The following is a 27,132-nucleotide window of genomic DNA, read 5'->3' as shown; positions in this document are numbered from 1 at the left end:
CAGCACTGGTTGAGTCCTTTTCTCATGAATCCTTAGAAGGAGGTGGAGGTCAGGTGACTTAGGTTAGTGGAGGGGAGCTTTGTTTCCTGCAGTTTTCTTAGATTAATAGAGATACGCGAATTGACCTTGCTTTACCGCCAAAATTCAAACTTGGCGCCAGTTCCTAGGAAGAGGTGGCGGTTGGTTGACTTAGATTAGTTTGGATAGTCCAAATGACCTATTTTTCCGTGATTTTCTTATTCTACTAGAGTTAACCGTGGTGTGACACATTATCCTGTTGGAATTTGAACTTCCCACCATTTTTCTGGGGGAGGGGAGGGGAGGGGGTTAGGTTAGTGCAGTTTGCCCAATTGTCCTATCTTCCAGCCAAAATCCGCAATCTTGAATCACCTCATATCCATCATCTTGGATGACATCATGTGCTGTTGCCAAGTCTACATGCCGCCTGCATCTTGGATACATCTGGCAGCAATGGAGAATGGGGTGGGCCTGGCCTAGCTCTACTACTTACAACAACACTGGCGGCTGGTCTGGCTTTTGCATACGACACTGTAATCTACAACTTGCCTGTCTCACAACACGAACTGTAGTGGATATTTGCAGCAAGTTCGTGAAATTAACTTGCAGAAGCGACTTGCAAAAGTCAACTTGCACAAGTTTTTGTACTAATGTAAGTACCTCAGCAAGTACTTGCAGGAGTTACTTGCTAGTGGACATGCGCCGTAAGTATATATTTTTTTCACTAAGAATTTCGTACTGAACACATGTCTCATTTTTTCAGCATATATCCAGCAGGTAATAGAAGCAGTGGCTGCAGCTGCACCAGCAGGAACTGCAACAGAAGTAGCATTATCGTAAATAGTTGTAAATGATTTCGTGGATAAAAATCGATAATTGTTACTTTTTCACTAAGAATTTCGTATTAGTATATGTTGTTTATATGTAGTTTTTTTGTAAAAATTTCATTGTATAGGTAATATGTTGTTGTTGTAGATGATTTTCAGTATCAGAATCGATGAAACGTTACTTCTTTCCTTTTCACTAAGAATTTCGTATTGTTGCAGTAAATATATCCATAAATTTGTTTTCATCTCCGTAGTGCTGTGCATACATAATTAAATTTCATCATATGTCTAATATGGTGCATACCCTTTGTTGAAGACGATTTCCTGGCAGACAAAGAAGGGGGACAGGGATCGGTATGTCCTGGAGATATGCTAGAGTCATCGCAGATCTCATATAAGTGTACATTAGAAAAAAATGTTTGTTTCTCGTAGTTTTTGTGTGGATATGTTTTTATTGTTAGATTATTATGTTGCAGGTGATATCAGTGACTTGAATCGATCGGTCTCCCCCAATTCAGGCGAGGGTTAAATGCCACCATGGGTCAAAGAGATGGAGAGTGACCTTCGTCGGAGTGAGGGGATGAGGAAGATGCCAAGGAGCCAGAGCGAAACATGTAATACATACTCACTATGCTAACGAACAGTCAGTGCTTTTTCTTTCCTTACGACAGAAGCTGGCGATATCTGGAACATTGTACTGAACTGTGTTAGTTGTTCTTCCTATCTTCTACAGTGGCCGCGTTGTGGGACAATTCACGCAATATGGCGTGGCATGGGTATGGGGGCGGTGAAGCCTATACACCAACGCGGGGTCCTGTGCAGCACGCTTTGCCTGCAGAGGCACCGCTAGACGCCGCGCCAGGAGCCGCCGCTGCCGCCCGCACCGCCGCCGCCACCGCCACCGCTGCTGCCCCTTCTGTCGCTGAAGCAATGCTGTGGGGTCCATGGGCCACCTTCCCTCTGGGAAGCGGCTCAGGGTTGCAGCAACCAGTCTGCTCGCACTGGCCCAATTCCACAGCGTCTCCTCCTCCTCCACCTTCTTGTCCTCGTCAGTCTCGCAAGGTACGGCACATATCTCCAACACATCACTACAAGCGGTTTTTATATCTAGTTGTAGTTTAATATTGGTAATATCAACAATCCTGTGGCTAGCGGCAGTTCCCTCTCCCGCCCTTTTAGTGAAGGACATCAGGTAAGCAATGCCATACTGCATTTAGAATAATCGGTGATTGCAGACGTCTTTGAGGAGGGAATCTTATTCACGAGACTGGAGAATGTTGCAGTGCAGTGCTGTGCATCGAACTGTCATACCCCCCAAAGTTGCCTCTTGTACTGAAGAGAAGTATTTTTTATCTTTGGGGGGGGGGGGTGGCATGATAACGTGAGGAACGTCAATCACCTAGCAGTTTCGTGAATCCACCTTTAGAGCTATACTGGCCCAGTTTTCCGAGATGAAAGTTGAGGCGTCAGCTAAAGCACTCAGCTGAATATTGCATCTGGACATCCAGAGACATGTCTATGATCCAGTAAATGGTGGTCTAATTATACAGAGCTTCCTAAAGATGTAGCTGATAAGAGAGCATGCATTAATGTCGAAAATAGAAAGGATTAGGCACGTTTTGCATGGTCAGCCCTAACTTGCGAGAGAAATTAGATCGCAGGGATCACACTGAATGTCCCAGTACATACCACGTACCTAAAAAATACTATCCCGGGAGGGTACAATTTTGATGCTATCAAATTCCCTGTCCACATCCAGCGCATACCTAAATTTGAGGCGCAAAATACCTGAACATCGGTTCATGTTTATGGCCTGGAGTAACGCAAATCAGATGAGCAAAATGTGAAGGATAAACATATAGTCGTCGGCCACCTCTATTTCTCAAAATTTGCCTGTGAGCGTAAACAGCAGGTAAACATGTTCTTATTCTCTGATGAGAAAAATAAGGCGAGAGGCAGTTATCATTATGTTTGAATCACAGACATGTCCTGACTTCTGTTCTCTCAACTGAGTATCTGCAAGTGTAAAAAGCATATTTGCTTCAGGTGCCTCAATTATTTTCTCTCAGAGAAGTTACTAGCGATGCATCTAGTAGACTACATTCCCAAGGACTCGGTACTTGTTATTATTCCTATTGAGGAAGAGAAATTCATAAAGTTTAAAAATGTTCACCATCAGGAGATAAGCCCATTTGTAGCGTATTCCAACTCAAATTACTTCTCTCTCAAGTGACCCGCTGTGAAGGTGACCCTATGGGCTCACATACTACCTATCCATAAAAACACGTACCATATGCAGCAGTGTACCAAATTGCATAGTCCTATGATTCAAGTTTTAACCACTACAAATCTTATGTTGGGGATAATACTGCGGTTTGACTGCTCACTGAGGTTGAAAAACTTTCATGGGATGTTTATAAACCTTACAGTGAGAACGTTTCCATGACCAAATCGAAGGAGGATGGAGATTTGTACAATAACGTAGTTGACTGCCATATTTACGGACTGCTGTTAGATTGGAAAAAGGAAACTCCTCGTAGGGACGACTGTTGTCTTACAGGGACGTTCTTTGGCGCAGCTCACAGTATGTGCAATTTGAAGTCCCGTTTACCAAGGTACATACCCATTTTCTTCCATAATTTTAGCGCATATGGCTCTCACATTCTTGATGAGCACTTGGCTGACTTCGGCATAGAGAAGTATCAGGTCACTGTCCTAGCTGAGATTGTTGAGAAATACATTACTTTCTACAAACGAATGACGCCGAGAATTACGCTCCGCTTGCTTGACACGCTATGTTTTATGCAGGGGATACTCCAGAAACTACCTCCGGAGGATGTGCATATCACTCGAGCTGCATTTCCCCATGAGAAAAAATTTCAGCTTGTGACAGGGAAGGGGGTTTTCCCATACGAATTTGTGGATAATATGGCGAAACTTAACAAAACCAGGCTACCTGACATAACTGGATTCTCCAGCAACCTTACAGGAGATACGATAACTAACACAGAGTATGAGCATGCCGTGAATATCTGGTAGGAATTCAGCACCTTCACTTTAGCATAGTACACACGGCTTTACATGGACACAGACATGTGCTTGCTTCCGGGTGTTTTCAAGAAATTCTGGAGTCCACGCAAGACCACATATGCTCTGGATCCGGCCTTTTATTACACAGACCTGGGCTGTCTTGGCACACAGTGTTCAAGAAAACGAAGCACATCATTGTATTATTGACTGATGCTGACATACTTATTTTCTTTGGGCAAGGGATCTGTGGGGGACTTTTCCAGTGTGTTCATAGGCATTTCAAGGAAAATAACTCACGGATGGGTGACAGGTTCAGTGCATCCCTTCATTACAGTTACATCATGCACTTGGATGTCAATAACGTACACAGGCATGCCATGTAACAATCGCTGCCGATTGGTGAGTTTCAATGGGTGCCCAAAGACGAATACAATGAATTAGGTGGAAAAATCATGGGGGGGGGGGGGGGGGTATAGCGGCTGAATCTCTTATGGTGTACGTGCTGGAGGTAGCCCTCACATGCCTTATTAGTTTGCGTGATGCGCAAGCCAATTTGCCAATGTGTCCAGAGCAACTAGTTCCACAAGGAGGATTCACCCCAGAACTGATGATAATGCTGAGGAATAAGTGGAGATATATTATTCATTACCATAATCTTCAACAGTGCCTCCGCTTGGGGATGGAGCTGGCCAGAATCACCCAGGCTATCTCCTCCAATCAGCCCTCCTGGCTGAAGGAGTATACTGATCTGAATACAAGAAGAGAGCTTCTGCAATGTGTGACTTTAAGAACGATTTTTATAAATGAATGAATATTTCAATTTTCGGAAAAACAATGGAAAATTTTAGGGAACGACATGAAATTTTGATTAGCACTGAATGAGATCAGCTTTATGGTGTAAGAAAATGCATTGCCAGATCAAATTTTAAGTAGGTTACCATATTGAATAAGAAATTTGTTGCTGTGGAGATGGTGAAGACTGCAGTAGAGTTTACGAAGCCTAATTACAAGGGGATGTGCATACTAGACCTATCCAAACTCCACATATACCGTTTTCCTTATGTTTTAGAAAAACTCATTTCGCAGATCCTAAATTACTTTATATGGATGCAGATAGTTTCATCTACTGGGTAAAGAACTGCAATCCATATGAAGTAATGAGGTACCACAGCTATGAATCCGACACTTCCTCATACAAGACCAATGGACTGATAATACTTATGGTACTGTTCCACAGAACAAGATGATTACCGGCCTTATTAAAGACGAGGTGAATGGATTGCCGATTGTGGAGTTTATAGATCTGCGATCAAAAATGTATGCATATCACACACTGGAAGATGGCATCCAGAGGCAGGCTAAGGGTGTGCGTCGTATGACATCGAGAGCCTTCTCTATCAAATACTACAGCAGTGTTCTCATTGCTAAACCGCTGCATATGGTACGACAAACTAGTATTCGATTGAGAGGACATGAGGTGTCCACTGTGCTGCAGTCTAAAGTCTCATGAGATAAAAGGATCATTTGTGATGGTTGGTTGATTTGGGGGAGGTGATCTAACAGCGAGGTCATCGGTCCCATTGGAACAGGGAAGGAAGTCGGCCATGCCCTTTCATAGGAACCATCCTAGCTTCGCCTGAAGCGAGTCAAGGAAATCATGGAAAACCTAAATCAAGATAACCAGATGCCGATTTGAAACGTCATCCTCCTGAATGCGGTCATTTGTGATGATAGGAGTGAAACTCGGCCATACTCACACTACAAAATTGTAATGAGAGAAGGGGTGGGGGACACTGATTGAGTGAGAAGGAGAGAATGTGTGTGTGTGTGTGTGTGTGTGTGTGTGTGTGTGTGTGTGTGTGTGTGTGTGTGTGTGTGTGTGCAGGGTAGTGGTATGACCCTTTTATCATAGTGTAAGTAATTGTGTGTGTGTGTGTGTGTGTGTGTGTGTGTGTGTGTGTGTGTGTGTGTGTGTGTGTCATGTAAATATTTATGTGTGTTGCATACACATGTTTGTATGCACACCATGTATGAAAAATTATAAAACAAGAAAAGTAATATGTATATTTACATTTACATGGACATATAGGTACAAAAAAATTAAAAAGCATAAACAAAAAGATATACATTTACTTCTTAAAAAATCATATACAGAAAAAAATATGAATATCCATTCATACACACAGTGTATGTATGTAAATACGTCTATACACCATGTGCGTCTTGTAAATAGAATAGTTTTTAAGTTTTTCACCTGCTGCTAGCCATCCAAGTCACATTAGTTTTTAAGTGTATACAGGGTGCCGAAAAATTCGCGCATGCAGACTGCACAGTGCGATTCCTCTCATACTAGCAATGCGAATATGTCTGTCACAATATTTCGTCCTGCACATATTTCAGGCAGTAAATGAACATAGAAGATTTTCAATCTGGCAACACTATAATCACGTGTACTGCAAGTATCTCTGTCAGGATATAACAGTATGCTGTGCAGTTGGTGCAATGGATGGCGTTTTGGGCTAGGACAAAGGAGGTCAACTTTTCGATTCTGTGCCAAGGTTTATTTGTTATTATTTGCTTAAAGTAGTCTACATAGTAAGATATATGGCGTCTTAATGTTTATATAGCGATTTCAGTGGGTCTTCTAGAAAGCATTTGCAGCTATGTACTACGACCACAGAAAAATCGGCCACCTTTTAAAGAAACCTTTTGCACATCCTGGATACGAATTGTTTCGCACCAGTGCATCTACGAGATTCCAAATTTGTCTTGTGTACACCCTTTCCCAATGGTCCCATCAATTAATACAAATTATTATTTTTGCCACGTTCAGGTCCATTACATTTCATTAGGGAATCATGTCACCAGTAGGGCTCGCAATGTGCTTTCGAAATAATTTCGATGGGCCCATTCGGAGAGGGTACACAGAGAATAGGTTTGGAATCTAGTACAGGCAGTGGAGCGAAGTGGTCCACAACGTGCAAAAGGCTTTATTAAAAGCTGACGAATGAAAACGATTGTAATTGCATTTCTGTGTTCAACTGCAAATATTTTGTAGAAGACCCACTGCAATCGCTTTATGACGATTAAGACGTCAGATATCGTACGATGTACACTACTTTTAGCAAATAAAAAAAAAACTCGACCCAAAATCGAATCCTCGACCTCTTGGATGCTAACCCAAAACGATATCCCCTGCGTGTACTGCTCAGCAGTGCTGTCTCTACTGACAGAGGTAGTTACCGTACATGTGATTATATGGTTGCCAGATTGCCAACCTTTAACGTCCATTTACTGCTCGAAATATGCGCAGGACGAAATTTTGTGACAGACATTTTTGGATCGTAAGCACGTGACAAATCGCACTGCCAATTCCGACGGCTCGAATTTTCCTTCACCCTGTCTACACAGCTCAGAGTCTATCAGAATGATTGTAAAATCTTTAGTATTGGGCCTATGCAAATTAGCTTCTAAATGTGTATATAGCACACATTCCATTAGAATTATTGTAAAAGCTGTGCTGTTGGGGGCTGTGCAATTTAGTTGTACTAAAAAGGTAACTCCACATTAGTTTTTTAAGCATACATTATAAGAAAATTATTTAAAAAAAGGAAATTTCATCCAGTACTAACAGAGAAAAAATATATAAAAAATATTCACAACCAGTGCTACTGTTTGAAGATTCTTTTTTTCCCTAGTTATTAGTAACAGAGTGTAAGTTAAAAGTATCTCTGCACTGAAATATCAGACTCAGACTGTACCTCAATAACTATATTGTTCCTCAAGAACTTAACTGAAACTCAAAAACTATATAACAATTTCAAGAACTGAATTGTAATCTCAAGAACTGAATAGTAATCTGAACAACAATATTACATCTCACGAATGAATTTAATGTGTGTAAATTCAATAGAAGAAAAAATTGTTAGCACACTTCTTTGTTGTTCTTATTTATACAAAATTTATCCCCTATTGGATTAAGTATACAGGGTGTTACAAAACGGTATGGCCAAACTTTCAGGAAACATTCCTCACACACAAAGAAAGAAAATATGTTATGTGGACATGTGTCTGAAAACGCTTACTTTCCATGTTAGAGTTCATTTTATCACTTCTCTTCAAATCACATTAATCATGGAATGGAAACACACAGCAACAGAACGTACCAGCGTGACTTCCAACACTTTGTTACAGGAAATGTTCAAAATGTCCTCCGTTAGCGAGGATACATGCATCCACCCTGCGTTGCATGGAATCCATGATGCGCTGATGCAGTCCTGGAGAAAGGCGTATTGTATCACAGCCATCCACAATACGAGCACGTAGAGTCTCTACATTTGGTACCGGGGTTGCGTAGACAAGAGCTTTCAAATGCCCCACAAATGAAAGTCAAGAGGGTTGAGGTCAGGAGAGAGTGGAGGCCATGGAATTGGTCCGCCTCTACCAATCCATCGGTCACCGAATCTGTTGATGAGAAGCGTACGAACACTTAGATTGAAATGTGCAGGAGCTCCATCGTGTATGAACCACGTGTTGTGTCGTACTTGTAAAGGCACATGTTCTAGCAGCACAGGTAGAGTATCCCGTATGAAATCATGATAACGTGCTCCATTGAGCGTAGGTGGAAGAACATACTGATGAAACTAAAATGAGCTCTAACATGGAAATTAAGTGTTTCCGGACACATGTCCACATAACATCTTTTCTTTATTTGCTTGTGAGGAATGTTTCCTGAAAGTTTGGCAGTACCTTTTTGTAACCCCTGTACTTATAACGGCTGTGGAGGCCACAAATATCAGTTCTGAACATGAGTGGTTGTGAATTTTATAACATTTTATAACATTTTATAACATATAACATTTTATAACAAGAACAACATTTTATAACATTTTTAGCAGTAAGATAAATGAGTAAAATGCTGGAAATATAAAATCTGAATCATTAAAAATCAAAGAAGAATTAGAAACAATGGAGTCAGATTTTTAAAAATAATTCAATTCAAGAACCAAGAATTTAATGAAACATCTTAACAATGAGTTAGGACAAGTTCTTAAAACAACTAAAAATTTAAAATGATTAATAGATCCAGAAACTCTAAAGTTAGTTAAACACTTTCATAAAGTAATAGGTAATATTTTTAAAACAATGATGAGTTATATTCATTTTAAAGATAAAAGATTAGTACATATAAATTATCCAACTGAAGAAAAGATATAGTTAATAAAAGGTATTTAGAAAATGAATTAAATAATTTTGTTACAAAAGCTGAATATGGAAAGGTGCCCTCATACACTCTAACACAATTCAGGAATTAAGTTACCAAAAAGAGTGAAGTAATTATTATACAAAAAAGGAAATAGAGAAAGTGTTCTCATATTATCACACAAAGGCAGATTTAGTTCCATGTATCAATCAGACAGACAAACTAGAGGGGAAGGTTTATAATAAACAATTAGTTGAATTTACATTTATGACTGGGGGTGAAGAAAAAATTCATCATTTCGAGTATTTTTTCTTCCTTCCAATGTCTTTCTTGTTTCCAAAAATATAGGTAAAGATCAATCATTAAAATATTTAGATATTTTGTTGAGTGTCTCTGATAATCTTTACCAGATAACTCCTGCTATCCATCAACAATAATTACGCATAAATCAAATTTTGTGACCATAAAATTAAAAGGTGCAGTTATAACCATACCGGTAGATTTAAAATAATTTTGTTTGGTAAACGTTAATATATATAAATGGATAACCATGTCTGGTACTTGAAAAAAGTTAACGAAACTCATCATCCTCTAAGAGTAATAACAAAAAATGGGACACAGAGGACTGAAGCAGTCTGCGGGGTATGTAACACTAAAAGAAGTAAATTTGTTAAAAATTGTAAATATTCCTGAAGAAATTATTAAGGAGTTACATAAACCAATGAGAAAACTTTTTAAAAGCAGAAATGCTGTATCTCATGGTATAGATGATTTATGGCAAGCATATGTAATAGACATTGATTCTGAAACCTTTAAACAAATTTAAAAATAAATAAAGGATATAAATATTTATTAGTTGTAACTGATGTTTTTTCGAAATTTGCTTGGCCTGTTGAAATTGAAGATAAAACGGTAAATATGTTTCATAAATTATCGGAAAAAATATTGAAAATACGAACTCCAAGAAATCTACAAACGAAGAAGATTAAAGAATTTTACAATAAGATTTTCAACAACTTATGGACAAATATAACATCAACCATTATTCAACTTTTATTAAAAATTAAAGAAAGAATTAACAGAATACTAAAAATGTGGAAGGGGTCAGCTCATTAAGGAAATTACAAACGGATTGTACTCCTTTCAAAACTACTTCATGAATATAATAATACGAAACATTCAACAATTAAATGAAGCCAAAGGATGTAACCAAAGACAGTGAGAAGGACCTGTTGCAAAGTTTCTACACTAAATTCTGAAGCTGCCAAGCCCAAATATAATTTGGGTGATAAAGTTAGAATCAGCAATTTGGAAAGAATTTCTGAAAAAGGGTACCTACTAACTGGTCAACAGAAATTTTTGAAACTGAAGGTGTTATATTTTTAGATCCAATTATATATAAATTAAAACATAAAAAATTTATGAGTAAGAACTACAAAATACAAAATTGCTGGATATGTACATTCAGTCGAAAAAGTTTTGAAAAAAAGGTGATAAAGTTAATTTTAAATGATTAGTATTTAATGATTTACATTACAGTTTGGTAAATAAAGAAAAAATTATTTGGAACAGCCAAAGCAGTCATCAGAATGTGTCCTTACAAAAATTCATTGTGATGAAGAATTATTATATCATTGACCAACTGTTTTTGTTCTATATATTGAAGTAGTTAAGAAAAAAAAGGATTTTAAAAATTTTCTTTCATTCTTTGGTATAAATTTATTGAATTAGTTTTGTAACAAAGTCTTAAGATTTTTCCACAATTTGGGTATCTATCTTCATTTCTGTATAACTGCCTTTGCTAGTTATTTCATTGTTCTCTAATGACATAACAGTTATATTCTTAGTTATCATCAAACAGTCTTGAAAGAAAAGGGTAAGCCTTGAATTTTTATCAGTAGTTTGAGGTACAACATATGCAGTCTTTTCTATTCTTGTATATTAACGAATTGATGGTAAAATCTCTCCATAAACCCAATCTTCAAATTTTTCAGCTTTTGTCATTCTTTTAAATTATAATTAGTGAATGTGAACCTGGTTAATTTACAAAATTTGTGTGTGGATGTATGGGCAACAAATTGTTACTCTTGATGTCTTTATAACTTTTTCCCTGTTTTTCTTTTACATCATGTAACATTAATTTTCTTTTATTTGTAAATTCCAAAATCTCTGCAACATCTTTAGTTTTAAACAATGTAATATTTCTGCATCAGAACTCATTAACACTTGTCTATCATTATATAAAAGTTTGTTGTCATTGATGAACAACTGCATTAATAATAAAAAAAATTATTAGAATTTTATAGGACAAACCTGCATTATTTATAAATATTGAATATGGCTGTGAAACTGAGTGTGCCTAAAATTGAAGTCCCCTTCAAAAACTAGAAATTCTTACTACTTCATAAATTACTTTTTCTTCTTAGATTCCTTTTCTAAATAAACAGAAATGATTAGACAAGAGGCAGAGCAATCTTCAGACTGTGTGAAATCCAAAAGGGGTAAAACTTGTCATGTGGAGACATCAATTGATGATTTAATTTCACAGAAATACACAAAAGGTGGTTTAGGACAACATGTAGATAATGTTTAAATGAATATCATAAAATAAGATATATGGTAAATGAAGTCTGTGTGTATATCGAAAATAAATTTCTAAATCTTGTTATAAAGGAACTTAAAATGAGGTCTAAGTGAAAAACATTCTGAAATGTTATTGTCGATGATAACTGAAGTACAACAAACCTACAGTGATAAAACCACAAAAAAGAGCATTAATTATCAAGAAATTAATGATTTAAATTGTTTGTATATGAATCTCTTGTAAAGACAAACTTATGAATAAACATAAGGAATTTGTTCTAGAATATATAAAAAATAAAAAATTTGGTGTTAAAAATCAAGTCAATACTGATTAATTTTATTTCTTTTGTTAAATTTTATTATGTACTCCACTGGAAAAAACGTTTTAAATTTTGTTTTTGATTTAATTTTTATGTTCTTTGTTAATGGTTAATAGTCCTGCAAAATTAATGAAAAAACAGTCTAGGGCACTACCGTTATTTTATTTAAAATGAATAATAACGGCATAGTTTTAGGCCACATTCTGAACTGGACCATCAACTAGAGTGTATGATGTCCAGAACAGTCAGTAGACAGCAGTCGCTGAAACAGAGTGGGTCTGTTTCAGCGACTGAGGTCTACTGACTGTTCCAGACAACGTAAATTTCAGCTGATGGTGCAGCTCTGAAGATGGCCTAAGACTAGGCTGAAATCGGTCATTTTAAATAAAATAACAGTCGCGATCTAGTATGTTCTTTCACTAATTTTATATAGCTTACAAAACTGCTGTTTCCCAAAATTGTTACTGTTTACTGTTTATTCATGTAGAGAAAATTAATTCTGTAATCATTTATTAATTCATTGTATTGTTGACCTTTTGTATATTTAAGATAATCAAATAGATTTTTGCCAGGAGTAAGGCAATAATATCAAATTTCAACAGTAATGTTAGTTCTTAATCTCATTACAAGTTTCTTGACATTTCCATGATTTTAGAGCAGCTGCATTCAGTTTTAAACTTTTTATTTCGTTTTGAATATATACATATTTTAAGGCTAAAGGATTATTATATTTAAATTTCAGTTTATCTGAGTATTTAATCACTTCTTCTTAGAGAACTTTGTTATTCCACAAAGAATGTAATATAAAATATTGTTAGTAATCAATATCCTTGTTCTTCCAATAAAGGAATAGAAATATCTTTTAATGAAGAATCTAAATTAATATTATAACTATTATTCTGAATAAAGCGAAATATATCCAGTATATTTTCTCCCCTTTAGAAATATTTCATTACTTGTCGATTCTTCAGTGAATGATCCATCTATATTCCCTCTTTTCCAACAATTTCGCAATAAGCTGCCATAACAAACAACATATTTTTATGATGTTATTTATCACATCAATTTTTTTTCAAATAATCATAGAGGAAAATGATTAAATATAGAAATGTAAAATAATTTGATTAAAAATAAAATTACTTTGAGAAATAACGATGTCTCTTGATTAAAACTTTTTGAATCCTTGGGTCGAATTCAGATCTATCTTTTTTCCAAAAAGAGAGTATTTTATTTGATATTTGTGTCATTAAACATCAAAAATTATAGTTTTTGGTTCACTTTATGTTTTTCTACCCTGATATAAATTCCTTTAATAGAGATGTATCAGTCCTTGAATCGAAGGTCTTGTTTAAAAAAGAATTGTTTTCAAACTTATGACTAGATATGAGAAATATATTCTAGAATACATGGAGAATAAGAAAACTCGTGTTTCAAATCAACTTATCACCAATTAATTTTATGTTTTTTAATCCTAATAAAAAAAATTGTATAAATTTCTACAATATTGACACAGCTCATGATCACTTAATTCTTGATTATTGTAAAGGAAATAACTTAAGGGGATATTATGAATTAAGGAAAGATTACTTAATTGGTGTATAATAAAACATCATAATATTATAATAAATATTTTGAAACAATTACCTTATTCTAAAATTGAAAATGAAGATGGAAATTTTCAAATTGATTAAACTATACTCTCGAAAGAAATATTTCCTGTTTTACTAATATTCTTGGGAAACAAAACTAGAAAAACAGTTAAAGATTATCTAGTTAATAATGCATTTGTTGACAAACTACAGACTATAAATATTGGTTTTTTATAGATCGAAAACCTGAAAATTTTGAATTTCCTGTAGTGATTGTTAATATTCCAAAAATTATACTAAAATAAATTTAGCTATTATTGTTTATTCACTAAAAGTCACGAAATGTAAGAAAGAAAATCATATAAATTAATTATATTTTGAAGAAGGTTAAAATTCATATTATTATTGGATAAAATATTTATCTCAACATGATTCAACTTAGTTTACAAAAGATAAACAGTCGAAATTTATTTGTGCTATGTATTTGCTGCATTTTAATAATAAGGAAACTTAGGCACTCACACACAAATTTGTTTAGTTAACAAACCATTAAAAGTAGAATTACCAGAGAAAGGCTTCTTTGTAAGTTCTAAAAATTATCATCATATACAGAAACTACCATTTATTATTCAGGCAGGCCTTGTAAATTTGCTTTAAAATGTTTGATTCTTAAACAACGCCAAAAATGATAAAAATATTTGAACTAATTCATAAAAATTCAGTATTAATATAGGATTATATTCTTAAAGATTTGCACAAGGAAATGTTAATAGATAGATATAAACTTAGCATTGAAGAGATAAATGTAATTGCATTAAACATAAATGACGAATATTATACCACAAGATATTAAAAACATAAACTGTGTGATGTTTTTATTACATTAAATACATTAATGGACATTATAAAAATGATGTAATTTATAGAGGGCCAAATTTTCATTAAAACAATTTTCAAATTCATAAATAAGGAGTTAAAGAAATTAGAAGAATTTATTCTGAAATTCAAGAAATAACTTCACTAACTTCTGAAGAACAGTCAAAACATAATAAAACTTCTTCAACATGATTATTTAACTGGAAAATATGTATATCAAGCATGTAGTAACTGTAATTTATGGCTGAAACATCCAAGTTTTGTACTAATTATTTACATAATTTAGCAGGTTATGATTCTCATTTGTCTGGTAAAGAACTCTTTTGGGTAGATTTAATACCAAATAATGAAGACAGAAATATTAGTTCTGGTGAAAAACAGAAAATTTAAAATTGCGATTTATTTACACATTTAAATTTATTTCTTCAAGTTGTGACAAACTTTCATCTGATGTAAGAAGCAATCAAATGACAAATATTAGACAATCATATCCAATAGGTCTGGTACATTGAGTAATTAGAAAAGGAATTTATCCTCACAATTACATGGAGAGTTGAAAAAATTCGAAGAAACAGATCTTCCATCGAAACAAAAATTATATAATAAATTAAATGAATTTGGTATAAGTCATGAAGTTTATAAACATGCTACATTAGTTTGGGAAAAATTTAATATAAAAAATTTCGAGAATAGCAGATTATATCTTGAAACTCATGTTTTCTTATTGGCTGATAGTTTATAAAAAAATTTAGAAAACTTATATAAAAACGTTTAGTTTCGATCCATATTGGTATTTGTCAGCACCTGGTTTATCTTGGAATGCAATGCTAAGAATGGTTGGAAAGCCCCTAGAATTACTACATAATCACAATATGATTCTTAAGATTGAAACAGGAATCACAAGAGAAGTACTGTAATGTTGTAGAAGATATTTAATAGCAAATTTTGATGAAACTAAGGTACCCAACTATTTAGCATATTTAGATGCAAATAATTAATAAGGTTATACTGTGAATCAATACAAACGATGTTCAGGATTTCAATGGAATGATCCAGATTCTTTCAATTCTAAAAAAAGAAGTGAGTTTTAGGTGATCTCTACAGTTGGATATATCATTGAGGTTGATCTACAATATCTTAAGGCACTGTATGATTTGACTAAACATTTACCATGTGTTCCTGAAAATAAAATTGCTAAGATCTAAGGAAGGAAATTGCTAAGATCTAAGCAAGTTATTGACTATAATGAATGATAAACTAGTATTTAGTTTATTATATTTACGTCTTAAGCAATATTTGTCTCTAGAAACAAAGATAACAAAAATACACAGAGTTTTAAAATTTAAAATATCTGATTGGTTGAAAAAATATATAGATTTGAATACAGAAACTGTTGATGATGATGAAGACCGATTATCAAAAAGACTATAATTTTATGATTAACTCAGTATTTGGTCAAAGATGGAAAACAAGGAATGAAGTGGATATAAAATTAGTTTCAAATGTATAAAAGTGTGAAAGACTTGTGGGAAAGCCAAACCTCAAGGCGAGAACAGTATTGAATGAAAATCTTGCTACAATTCACATGAATAAGAATGTTTAATTAACCAGTTTCCAGTGGAATAAGTATACTTGAGTTGCCTAAATAATTTGTGTATTTTTCACTATAGGGTTATGAAACCAAAATATGGAGAAAAAATTGAAATTTCTTATCAAAATACTGGTACTTACATTTATAAAATTGAAACAGAAAATTTTCATGAAGATATGAAAGAAATATTTGATAAATTTAATACTAGTGATTATTTGGCAGATATCATACACAATATTTCTCAAACAAATAAAAAGGTATTAGGTTGATTGAAAGATGAGTATAATGGAAAATAATGAAAGGATTTTGTAGTTTGAGAGCAAAAATTGTCCCTATACATTTGCTGATAAAGAAGAGCAAACACCTAAAGGAGTTAAGAGAAATGTTGTAAAAAATGAGACAAATTTACAAGATTGTTTGTTTGATAGTGTTGAACAATATATAACTGTAAGTTTGATACAAAGCCATAAACTTAAAATTTGTTCAGTTGAGATACATATGAAAGCATTGAGTCCCCATGATGACAGAAGATATATTTTGAAAAATAAAATAGTTACAGTAACAAGGGGACATTGTATGGTAGAGTTTCCATTAATTAAACAATTATTTTTCATCTTCATCATCACTATGTTCTAGATACTCTTCTTCTTCTCTTTCTCCTTCTTTGTCCTTAAGCAATGAAAAATGTAATTCATAATTAACACATATATTTTTGCTAGCTCTTCAAGACTATAACCCTTAAAGGTTGTTCGTTGTTATTTGTTGAGTTGTCCATTATAATACATTTTCACCATATATGTTCAGATCTATTACAATACCATAATGAATGAATCTATTTTTCAACCTATTAATTTTTTGTATTCTAGGAGTCCCTACTGAAGTAGCTCAATGATGTAAATAGTTCTAATCTGTTACAAAAATTAGTGAGCTACATGTAAATTTTTTGTGTAGCGTTACTGGATGTCATTTCTTGAACACTAAATATGGAGAAAAAATTGTGAAGCTCAATAACAGGTTTAAAATTATTTTGCCAAACAGATATTATAGTTTAATTAGTGGTTTTGGTTTTCATTATTTAAAAATGGGAATATTTAACTAAGATGTAAAGGAATGAAGGAACGAGAGTAGTATAATGAATTTCATGATATCGAGCTTTTAGTTTGAGTCTTTTGGATTTTTATTTATATTTTTAACATTTTTCCTGGCTTATTAACTGCTAAAGATTTTAAGGAAATAAATGAGTGAGATAAATGAAAAAATTATTGCTTGTTTTACTGATTTTTTTCCATTTCTTCCCTACACATTAAAAAAAGAGGTGAAAATGAAGAACTGATTTGAAACTTTTATAATTAGGTATTATGCTTCAAATTTAATGATATTTGATGAAAATCTGTAGCATTTATTCTGAATCTTTGAAATATAAAAAATTGAGAAATGACATGAAAGTTCGAAATTAGTAGAGAAATTATCGAAAAATAGTTAAAAGGGCTTGAAAAGTGATGGTATTGATTATAAAACAGCGAAAATAATCGAAAAATGATGAAAGATTTCTATTTTTCTTCGTATGCATCTTTTCCACTTTATTTTTTAATAATATCTGACTTTTTGGTAAAATTGTGTTTCTTATGCTTTCAATGATTATTAGACCTGTTTCACGAAATTTATGCTTAGTTTTGTGATTTTGTCCATTTTGAGACAAAGTAGTCTAGAATCCACATATATATCCTGCTACCTCATAGATGATTGTGGGGGAACTGACATCATGCAAGGAAGTAGAACACCTTTAATCTTTCATTAACTTACGCATAATCTGGCATGACAGTGTGCAAGTAGAGTGATTCTACATATAAGTTGGGTTATGCGAGTGGTGGCGGAGGTCCATGTGTATGAAATCCATGACTGTGAAACCTGGCTCCAATAATAAAATCACTGGAGATGTCGGGGCACATCCAGTGCAGGACATTTCGCCAAATATTTTCGTAACCTACAAAAGGTGTCACAAGGATATTGAAAAGTATTATTTGTAAAATGGTTGAAAAATATGTCGAATATAGCCTCAAAACCTTCTACAAAACTTCATAGTTAGTTCACAATGAAGAATAAAAAATTTTTCGCAGACCTATGCATCTGTAGCTTCAGTGCACCCTCTATGTCTCCAAAATCATTGTCATTTGGCAAAAAGGTGTGCCCTGAAAGAACACAGCTCAAAGTGATCCTTTCTAGTGTTGGGTAACTTTGCAATAGCTTTCTAAGTAACAGTAGTATTTTTATGTTACGATTATGGCCTCCACACAAGTGTGCCTAAAGGGTATATTCCACTGCCACAAAATATTCTTCTGTATGTTCTTTTAGGCAGCTGCCATGGCCAGCTTCATCCTCAACCCAAATAAAGCACAGGGATTTGCCATCCTTGCATTGTGAATACCTAAATTATACACAAACAACTGCCAATGTTGGTAGGAATCGTAGACAGAGGCATCGTTTCTTGTAAATCAAAACACTAGGTTTTAACGTCAGGATTATTCTTGGCTACAAGTATGCCTTCCTTGTTCATATTTTGTGCCTTTTCTGCTTTTTCCAAATGACAACTTTCCACTTACTTTTAACGTTTGCAGCTTCACATTATCATCACAATGCTTTAATTCAACTTCTAATCTGTTACACGTATTAAATGTGTTTTTCTGAAAATTTCTCCTATATAGGTTGAACAATTTCTTATACAATGACAAGCTTATAGGTTTAGTTACTTCTTCGCAGTACAGTTGACGCACTTTTTCTACAGTTGTACCTCCTATAAGAATCTACATTTCTGTATTTGCCCTTCTGAGATGTGATTTAAATTTTGTGGCATTTCTTATTGTGTTCAATTACCTCGTTTTCACAGGTATCATCAAGTTTGTTTATTACATCACGTTCTCCATGAAAATAACGAACTCCTTCAGGACTTTTGGTATTTTGAAAATGTTATCAACTTAACAACTTAGTATCCTCAACGTTTGTAGAAACAAAATTTTACATACAACACCACACATAGTTCGTATTACATAGTAAACTTTCTTTTGACTGACATTTTCATGCTTTTCCATTTTGTTTCAAACTCAAAAACCACTGAACAAATAGATGTGCACCGGGCATGATGAGAATCAGCACTATAATGTTTGTTAACTTCTTTCATAGCATTGCTGTCTCCTAATTTTTGCAAACACTTGTTTGAGCAACATGAACTATATCATACATAATTTTGGGTTTTTACAATCATCTTTAGCAGATAGATGTTATCTGGGAGGGTAGGGGAAGTACTGGATGCATGACACTTTCACTGTGTTCTTCCTTTTCTGCAGTCATCTCAGCTTAAGACTGTCAGTTCTGTTTTCAGAGTAAAAATACCTATTCTCAAATGTGGAAGAATTAGCAGAGCTGCAGATGGTGCTGCTTCAAAACTAGCATGACAAGAACCAGATAAGGGAGAAAGATCTGTATTGGTTAAAAGCAAGAGCATAAAGTTCGAAATTAGGATCAAAAAACACGAATTAAGTAAATGATTTCAGAATAACAGAATGTTTATTTTATTTTCATTTAATTACAACAGAGAACTGAAATAACTAACAAAACTGTCTCTTGCATATGTTGTCCAGTGCCTCACACGTCCTTTTAATAATCCCACTGGCTATCCCCTTGCTATATGAATGATTATGTAGATTCAATAACTGAAGATTCCCTTTTCGCTGGATGAGAATACCTCTATCCCTATGACACACAGACAACAATTACTTTATGGTAAATATTGATGTTGTTGTGTGGATAATACTAATAACAGAAAAACACAACACCGAAATCCTACAGCTTCCTCGAAAGACAGACTTTCCTATTTATTTTACTACATTAAACCTAGCTTGAGTAAGCACAAATAATTTACACGTTTATAGGAATAATTCTAGGTGGCGTTGAGTTTTTTTTTTTACTCTGAAGCACTCTCAAAAACATGGAAAGTGGTTTTCTGGTGGGAGATAAGAGGGAACAATATTTTCTGCTATAAATGTGGCTGAGAGAACTCTGGACATTAGCATACTATCAACCTTTTTGTTACAATAAACAGTCATAAGCCATCAATTTCAGAAAAACTTGTTCCCCAGTTAAGTTCACCAGCCGGCTAAAAATCACCGGTTAACGAGTTTATTCCCCGATTAGGCGTTATTCCGAGTACGCACGACGCGTTTCTCGCGCTATTCCGGAAACAGAACTTAACCGGCTAATAACTGGAGAGTTTACAACCAATCCTAAAAGAAAAGGGCTTAGTCTACTGACGCATAGCACGGTCCAACTCATGTAAATCTCCGGCCTTGGTAGTTTCAGTGACCATTCCAATAACGAAAAATGTTCCGAAAGACTTTAAGAATTATAAACAATTTATTTTTTCTTATGACGGATTTTTTATCCGCCGTCTTTCATCTGCTCTAAACAGATTCTGATCTTAATGCTGAAGTATACGAGAAAGTACATATCTTTGGATTTATTGAATTGCGTTACATCTCTGGGGGTAGTTGTCAATTAGCAGAGGAAAAGGTGTTGGTGGAAAGGGAAGGGGTGGAGTAGTTTTGAGGTTTAGGAATAAATAATTTAATACGTATGGAGTTTACGGAGGAAGGTACTGAAATTTGCAGTTGAAGCCCAATTGTCTCAGCTGCTAAACAATTCTCTGAACCACTTGAATTTTTTACAATGTTTTCCGGCAGAAATGTATGTAAAATGAAGCCGTATAATGCATTACGTCAAAAGTGCGCACAATGAGAGGACTAAATAACATTGTATTAACAGTAAGATTTTCTTCTCACTTTCTTAAAAATGTAGGCAGCGCTATTTTGTAGTTTCCATGCATGCATTTTGTTAGTGCCATTACCCAGTATCTAGTATATTTTCTACTTTCCAGCATCGTTTCCTCACACATCAAAAATTTAGTCGTAAAATTCAACGATTCCACTGTGCATTATTTATTCATAAAAATCTGAGAATGTGGCACGAGTTTAAATTTCGTAACGAAAAATATTCTCACGTAATGGCACTAACCACACCCCTCCCAAGTACCCTCTAGCATACACACTGCTTGATTTTTGACTGCGCGCATTGGTACCACGTAACGGTAACTCCGACGAAAAATATCAGAACTGCAGATTTTTTTTTAGATGTTTCCGACCCGCCACCCCCTGCCCCCACCCCCACCCCCACCCCCACCCCTCCTCCTGGGGGCCACAGTACCGGAACACCTTTCTTTCTTTTTTCCCAAATGAAGAAGTTATGCATAATTATATATGTATATGTATGTTTCGCTCGAATATATTACGCGCTTGATAGTTTAAAACAGTACATGAAAGCGTGAAGAAATATTCTTTCGGTACAAGGTACATGGATGTGCAATAATTTGCGTAAACACAATTTTGATTTTAAAATCTTCTCTTTGCCATACATGTAAATACAGAATAAATGAATTTGAGGTCATATGCTAGATTTAATGCAAATATTGACATATCGCATCTCGGAGAAGACAGGTAAACAGTAGAACATTTTTGTCAGGTTTACACCGAGATGTAGGGTACTGGATATATGTTTATCATAGGCTTATACATTTGTGTGAAAACCCACTCGTGCCACTAGCAAGGTGGTGATACCTATTTGACACATTCTTCTGGGACTTTGGTGTTCATTGATTGTTAAAATACAAGTGGGAAAGCAGAATGGTTTATTTACATCATTTTGAATTACTTTATACAAAATATCAAGTTGTTAAGTAAATGCCTCCTTTAGAAGATGTGACATTACAAATTCTCATTCTGTAATTGTTTCCACTAGTCCTAACCCGTACCTTGAAAAATGTTTAAGTAAGTTAAACAAAATAATTAAAATACATCCACATGGTCAGTCATTTGCTCATCGGTCGTTGCTGAAATCCGATATGTGATTAACTGTTCATTTCTGTTATGACTGTTACCCAGTACTGTACTGTTTTTATGAACCTTACATAGATTAATACATGTGTAACATCCTGTTAAAAAAACTCTATAAATACAGTGGTTGATAAAAATGTTAAATATATCTTCATTGTTGTGAAACTGAAATTACCTCTGTTTTCCTCATTTCCTACCCGTAACACTTCAGGGTGGTAATTTACAAAATGCTCAGATTTAGGTGAGTGGTATAAGAATACTGGCAAGCATCTGACAAATGAAGGATGCTCATTGAGATTTTAATCTTTGGGGTATGATTTTGTATGTCGTTTGCAATAATTTTACCAAGTTTAGTGTGTTCAGCTATCCCAGTAGTTGAAAGATAAGCAATGTCCTATAAGAAGAGCGACCCAATATTAGTACAATCTGTAGGCAAATATAAAAATGAAGATGAAGCATCTGTGACGTAGATTGAAGTTTGGAATTTTATGTTGACTCTCTCTGTGTCTGTTTTACGTGGACTTTTTTTTTTTACAGCTAATAAATGAATTTTTTTAAATGATAGGTTTGGCAGGCTAGTTTAGTATGTCTAATGCCCAGTCAGGGAAGTAAGTCTTTTGTATTGTCCTGGGAAATTCCTTTGATCTATAAATGACCAGATTATCTGTGAGAATTATTTAGAATTCATTGAGGTTAAGATTTTGCCAATAAAACTTAGTAATTTGTAAATCATGACCATTTTGAATAAAGAAATAGTATCAAAAGAGAGCCACTTTCAAGATGGGTCTGACATACCGGTTGTTATGCACTGACATAGTGCTAGATTATCAACTTGAAACAAAAAGAATAAGCCATGTTTTCTGTATAACTGGGCAAAAGTTTACCATACTGCGGAATGATAAATGTAGTATTTAAGTGTGTACCTTTGTCTGTGGTTCCTGTATGCATGTGAAATTAAGGTAAACATTCAATGTTGATTAATAACATTGAAGGAAAGAGCACAGAGAAATAATAAATTTATGGCGTTTAGCAGTTGTGTGAAGACTGTTAATACGACCTTCATATAGCACAGTACATCAGATCAGATTGTGACTATGGTTAAGAACTTCAGAAAATGTGCAAGTTCTTACACTGACATGCATTTTTCTATTCTCAATGTACCTGTGTAAAATTATGACTGCACTCAAAAATGGAAGATTAACTAAACATAATATTAAAATTGACTAATATTTAGCACTTGCTGAAATTAATGCAAGTAGGTATTGTGTTAATATAATCTGGTGCTGATTTGGAAGATGTGTTAAGAACAACTATAACTGGAGTAAAACTTGTAAATAATTAGAACTACTTTTTTCTAAAAGATGGACTAAGAAGTAAATCAAGCTCATATAGGAGTGGGATGTGGACTCTTTATTCTTTCTTTTTCACCCGTTGGTGGTACTGACTGTCAGAAAGTGGGTTCACAAAGAGGAAAACAAAATATAACAAACACTTGGCACCAGCGTAAAGACAGTTGGAAGTTTACAGTAATTGATGCTAAAAATATGCAAATTTTATCATATGTAAAAGGAATGTTGTTAGTGTACTCAGTTCGGTGATTGGTTCGATGCAACTCTAGTCACTAGTCTGTCATGTGCAAACCTCTTCTTCTCTACTTAATTTTTGCAACTTACTCATTTGAACCTTCGTACTGTAGTCAGTCATTGTCTCTCTGTTTCTGTCACATTCCCCCCTTGCCTCCCCCCCCCCCCCCAACTACCATGTGACATTGTACCACATCTTTTTTTCCTCAATTTGATTCAGTACCTCCTTGTTAGTTATGCTATTTACCCACCTAATCTTCAGCCTTTTCCTATCACACTGCATCTCAAAAGCTGCTTTTCTTGTCTGAACTGTTTGTTGTCTACATTTCACTTCTGTACTAGGCCACAGCCCAGACAAATGTGTGCAGAAAAGACTTCCTACTCATTAAACTGTTGTGTTAACAAATTTCTCTTTTTTTCAGAAATGCGTTTTTTTCCTTGCTATCGCCAGTCTTCATTTTACATCCTCTCTACATCAGCCATTATCAGTTGTTTTGCTTTACAAATAACAAAACTTGCATGTTACATTTTGTGTAACATTCCATGATATAATTTCCTCTGAATTGCCTGAATTAATTCAGCTTCATTCCTTTATTCTTGTTGCACTTCTGTATATATTCATCTTATAACCGCTTTTCAAGATGGTACACATTCTTTCCAACTGCTGTTCCATCCTTTGCCATCTCTGAAAGAATTACAATATTGTTAGCAAAGCCCAAAGTTTTGTATATCTTCTCCCCAAACTTTAATTCCCTATACAAATTGCTCCTTGCTTTCCTTCATAGCGTGTTTAGTATGCAGATTGAATAGGCTGAAACATTGTTTCACTCCCTTCTCGACTATTGCTACCTTGTCAGTCTTTTGACTCTTTCAACTGCAGTCAGTTTTCTGAAAAGTTTTGGATAATTTTTTGCTCCCAGTATTTTATATTTGTTAAACTCAGGATTTTTGAAGAATACATTCAGGTTTCAATTTTCAAAAGTGATCTTCAAATGCTGTAAACATAGATTTGCCGTTCTGTAGTTCATCTTCAAAGTTAATTTACAGGGAGTTTCCTCACATGTTATACATTTCTTAATCTTTCCCAAGGCCAGCATCTATCACTTGTTCCATTCTTCTGTAAATAGTTCATGTCAGTATTTTGACTGATCAGTTGACTTCATAGCAGCGAGGAGAGCTCCGCCTACCATCCTGAGGGAGCCATAGGTCTGATGATGGTTATGTAAAAATAACCAAAACCGGTTACCTATCTCATTGAAACATAAATTGTGTGATCAAGACTGAACTTTGGTCAAAATATAAAAAAAATAAAAAATTAAAAACAAATATTTGCTTGATATTAATCTAGGAAGAATGGTTTTGATTGCTCTTGCAGTTTGACATGTGTTACTCCACATGATGATACCACTGAAAGTTAGTAGATCACTCTCTAGCTCAACATTCACTTTATGAGGAAGAAACCACACTCTGTTCTCTGAAAAAGACACTGGAATTTGAGATTGCACTATGTGCATTCTCATGTTCAAACACCAGTTTCTTTTGTTCATCTTGATTGTGGTATAGTAACAAAGCCAAGTTCTTCACCTTCGAAAGTACTATTTTGATAGTGTACTACCCAAATTGCAAAGGTTTTGAGTATTTAATTGCACCACAAGACAGGTTTTACCCTTTGAAAATCTTGTCACAGTTACATACACAAAGAAACAATCTTCAGCACTTTAATGTGAATTCAGTTGCGTATAGGGTATCTGGTGGTATGACGCACTGATCTGCTTCCAACAGTTTTCAGCCAGCAGCAATATTGTCTGCAGAGGCATATGAAATTCTGAGTGTAGTGTAAAATATCCTGAATACTCTAAGTGTGTTAGTGATGTGGACAGTCTTATCCAAGCATTGACATAAATTCATTGTAACATTGTCAACCATCTATAAAGGTTATATTGCAAAATTGGCCACCATTTGTCTTTGTTCCACTGCAACGTTCGCCAACATTAATGTATCAACTACTACACAAAATATGAAGCTCTTGACTGCAGTACATGATCACGTCCAACTATGAAGTGATATGCCCACTTGGTATTAACACCCATTGCACATACACTGATAAATGCATATAAGCAACATACATGTGTGTGGCCCGATGAAGAAAGCAAGTTTGAAAGCTGTTTCTTTTTTTATGTTTGTATGTTTTATCTGCATAGTAGAAATGGTCACACCCCACACTAGAAAGCCCCATTACCATATTGATTTATTCAGTTTCATATTTTTCCCCCACATCAGATGCCATGCCTTAGTGTCCCAAAAGCTTTGTCAGCTCAGTTGCAGTCAAACTGTTGCCTTCAGATATCAGAACTGGAATAGATACTCTTGTATAACTTTTTTGTTGCTGCAACTGCAAACATGAAATTGTCTCAAATTCTGCAGTGGCCTCAGACATACATTTAAAATTCCATGTACAAGTCTTTCTATTAGATCACTTCGTAAATTATCATTCATTCTAAAACCTTTTTTTCATCATTTTTTAAGAAATGTTAGTAATATTGTTAAAAATAGGATTTGTTTTCTTTTAAGTATGTATAATGCTTCTTCCTTTAGTATATTTATTGAGATAATATATTTCAGGTGAACAGGGGAAATTTTTTGGACCCTTATCTTTCACAGAAGTGGACTTAGAACACTACATTCATACTTTAGATGTGGATGAGTTATTGCCATGTATCCTGTGTGAGGATAAATTTGTTCTACCAAGTAAAAACAAAGAATTTATAGAACACTTATATGATTGTCACAGATTACTCATATCTGATCTGCACCACATTGTGGATTTGAAAAGGTAAGTTTCTTCACATTTTATCCTAATTATGCTTTTTTTTTTATAAGCTGATATTCTTAACATACACACCCTAAATATCTGCTAATATCTGCAGTTACTTCAGATACTGGAAAGACCGATTTGCATCTCTGCCTGTAACTGATGTGTGTCATGTGATAGAACAACAGTTTTCATCTCACGGTTCTTATGTATTGGGAGCATTTGTAGAGGAGGACAAAGCCTTGAGAGAGAAACTACAGCGTAAGCGGTTGGTAAGTTATGGATTTAAATATGTGTGTAATACTGTATTATGTACTTCAGCTATTCAGTTACATTTTTTCATTAAGTATTATTATGTAGAACAATAGATTATATAGACAAATGAAGAAACTGTATTTATATGGTTACTTGCGTGGCTTTTAGTTGTTTCTAAAAAGAGTACTTACTTCTATTCAAGAATTCTTTTATAGTAGTGGAGAATTTGAAAAAGAGAAACAACTTCGCGTTGAAAATACTTCTGCTAACAAACATTTTATATTCGTGGGTAGATTTTATAGTTGTGCATTTCACTCCATTCTGTACCAATGTTAGAATTACTAGAGTAAAATGCAGGTAATGTTTTCTTTTAGTATTGTATTTATGTATACTTCTATTACTTTCAAACTGCCATGGAAGACTTAATTTTATTATTCATAAATTTACTGTCAGGACGTGGTTAATATCCCCAATTGATTAAACAGATGGCTGCAAAATGTATACAT

The 27,132-nt window shown here is 34.4% G+C and overlaps 1 protein-coding gene across 1 annotated transcript in view; it reads left to right on the top strand.

Annotated features, from left to right (window-relative positions):
* Positions 1 to 20,576: 20,576 nt before the first annotated feature.
* The window catches only part of LOC126248632 (zinc finger protein 277), a 123,716-nt gene continuing 117,160 nt past the window's right edge, over positions 20,577 to 27,132 (top strand). Inside the window, exons 1-3 of the mRNA XM_049949807.1 lie at positions 20,577 to 20,682; positions 26,182 to 26,392; positions 26,487 to 26,643. Coding sequence (XP_049805764.1) covers positions 20,664 to 20,682; positions 26,182 to 26,392; positions 26,487 to 26,643 — 387 coding nt within the window. The 5' untranslated portion in view covers positions 20,577 to 20,663. The remainder of the gene's footprint in view (positions 20,683 to 26,181; positions 26,393 to 26,486; positions 26,644 to 27,132) is intronic.

Source organism: Schistocerca nitens, chromosome 3 (genome assembly GCF_023898315.1).
Source record: "Schistocerca nitens isolate TAMUIC-IGC-003100 chromosome 3, iqSchNite1.1, whole genome shotgun sequence".
Lineage (NCBI taxonomy): Eukaryota > Metazoa > Arthropoda > Insecta > Orthoptera > Acrididae > Schistocerca > Schistocerca nitens.
The sequence above is the reverse complement of the archived record's forward strand: the minus strand, read 5'-3'. Positions and strand labels throughout refer to the sequence as shown.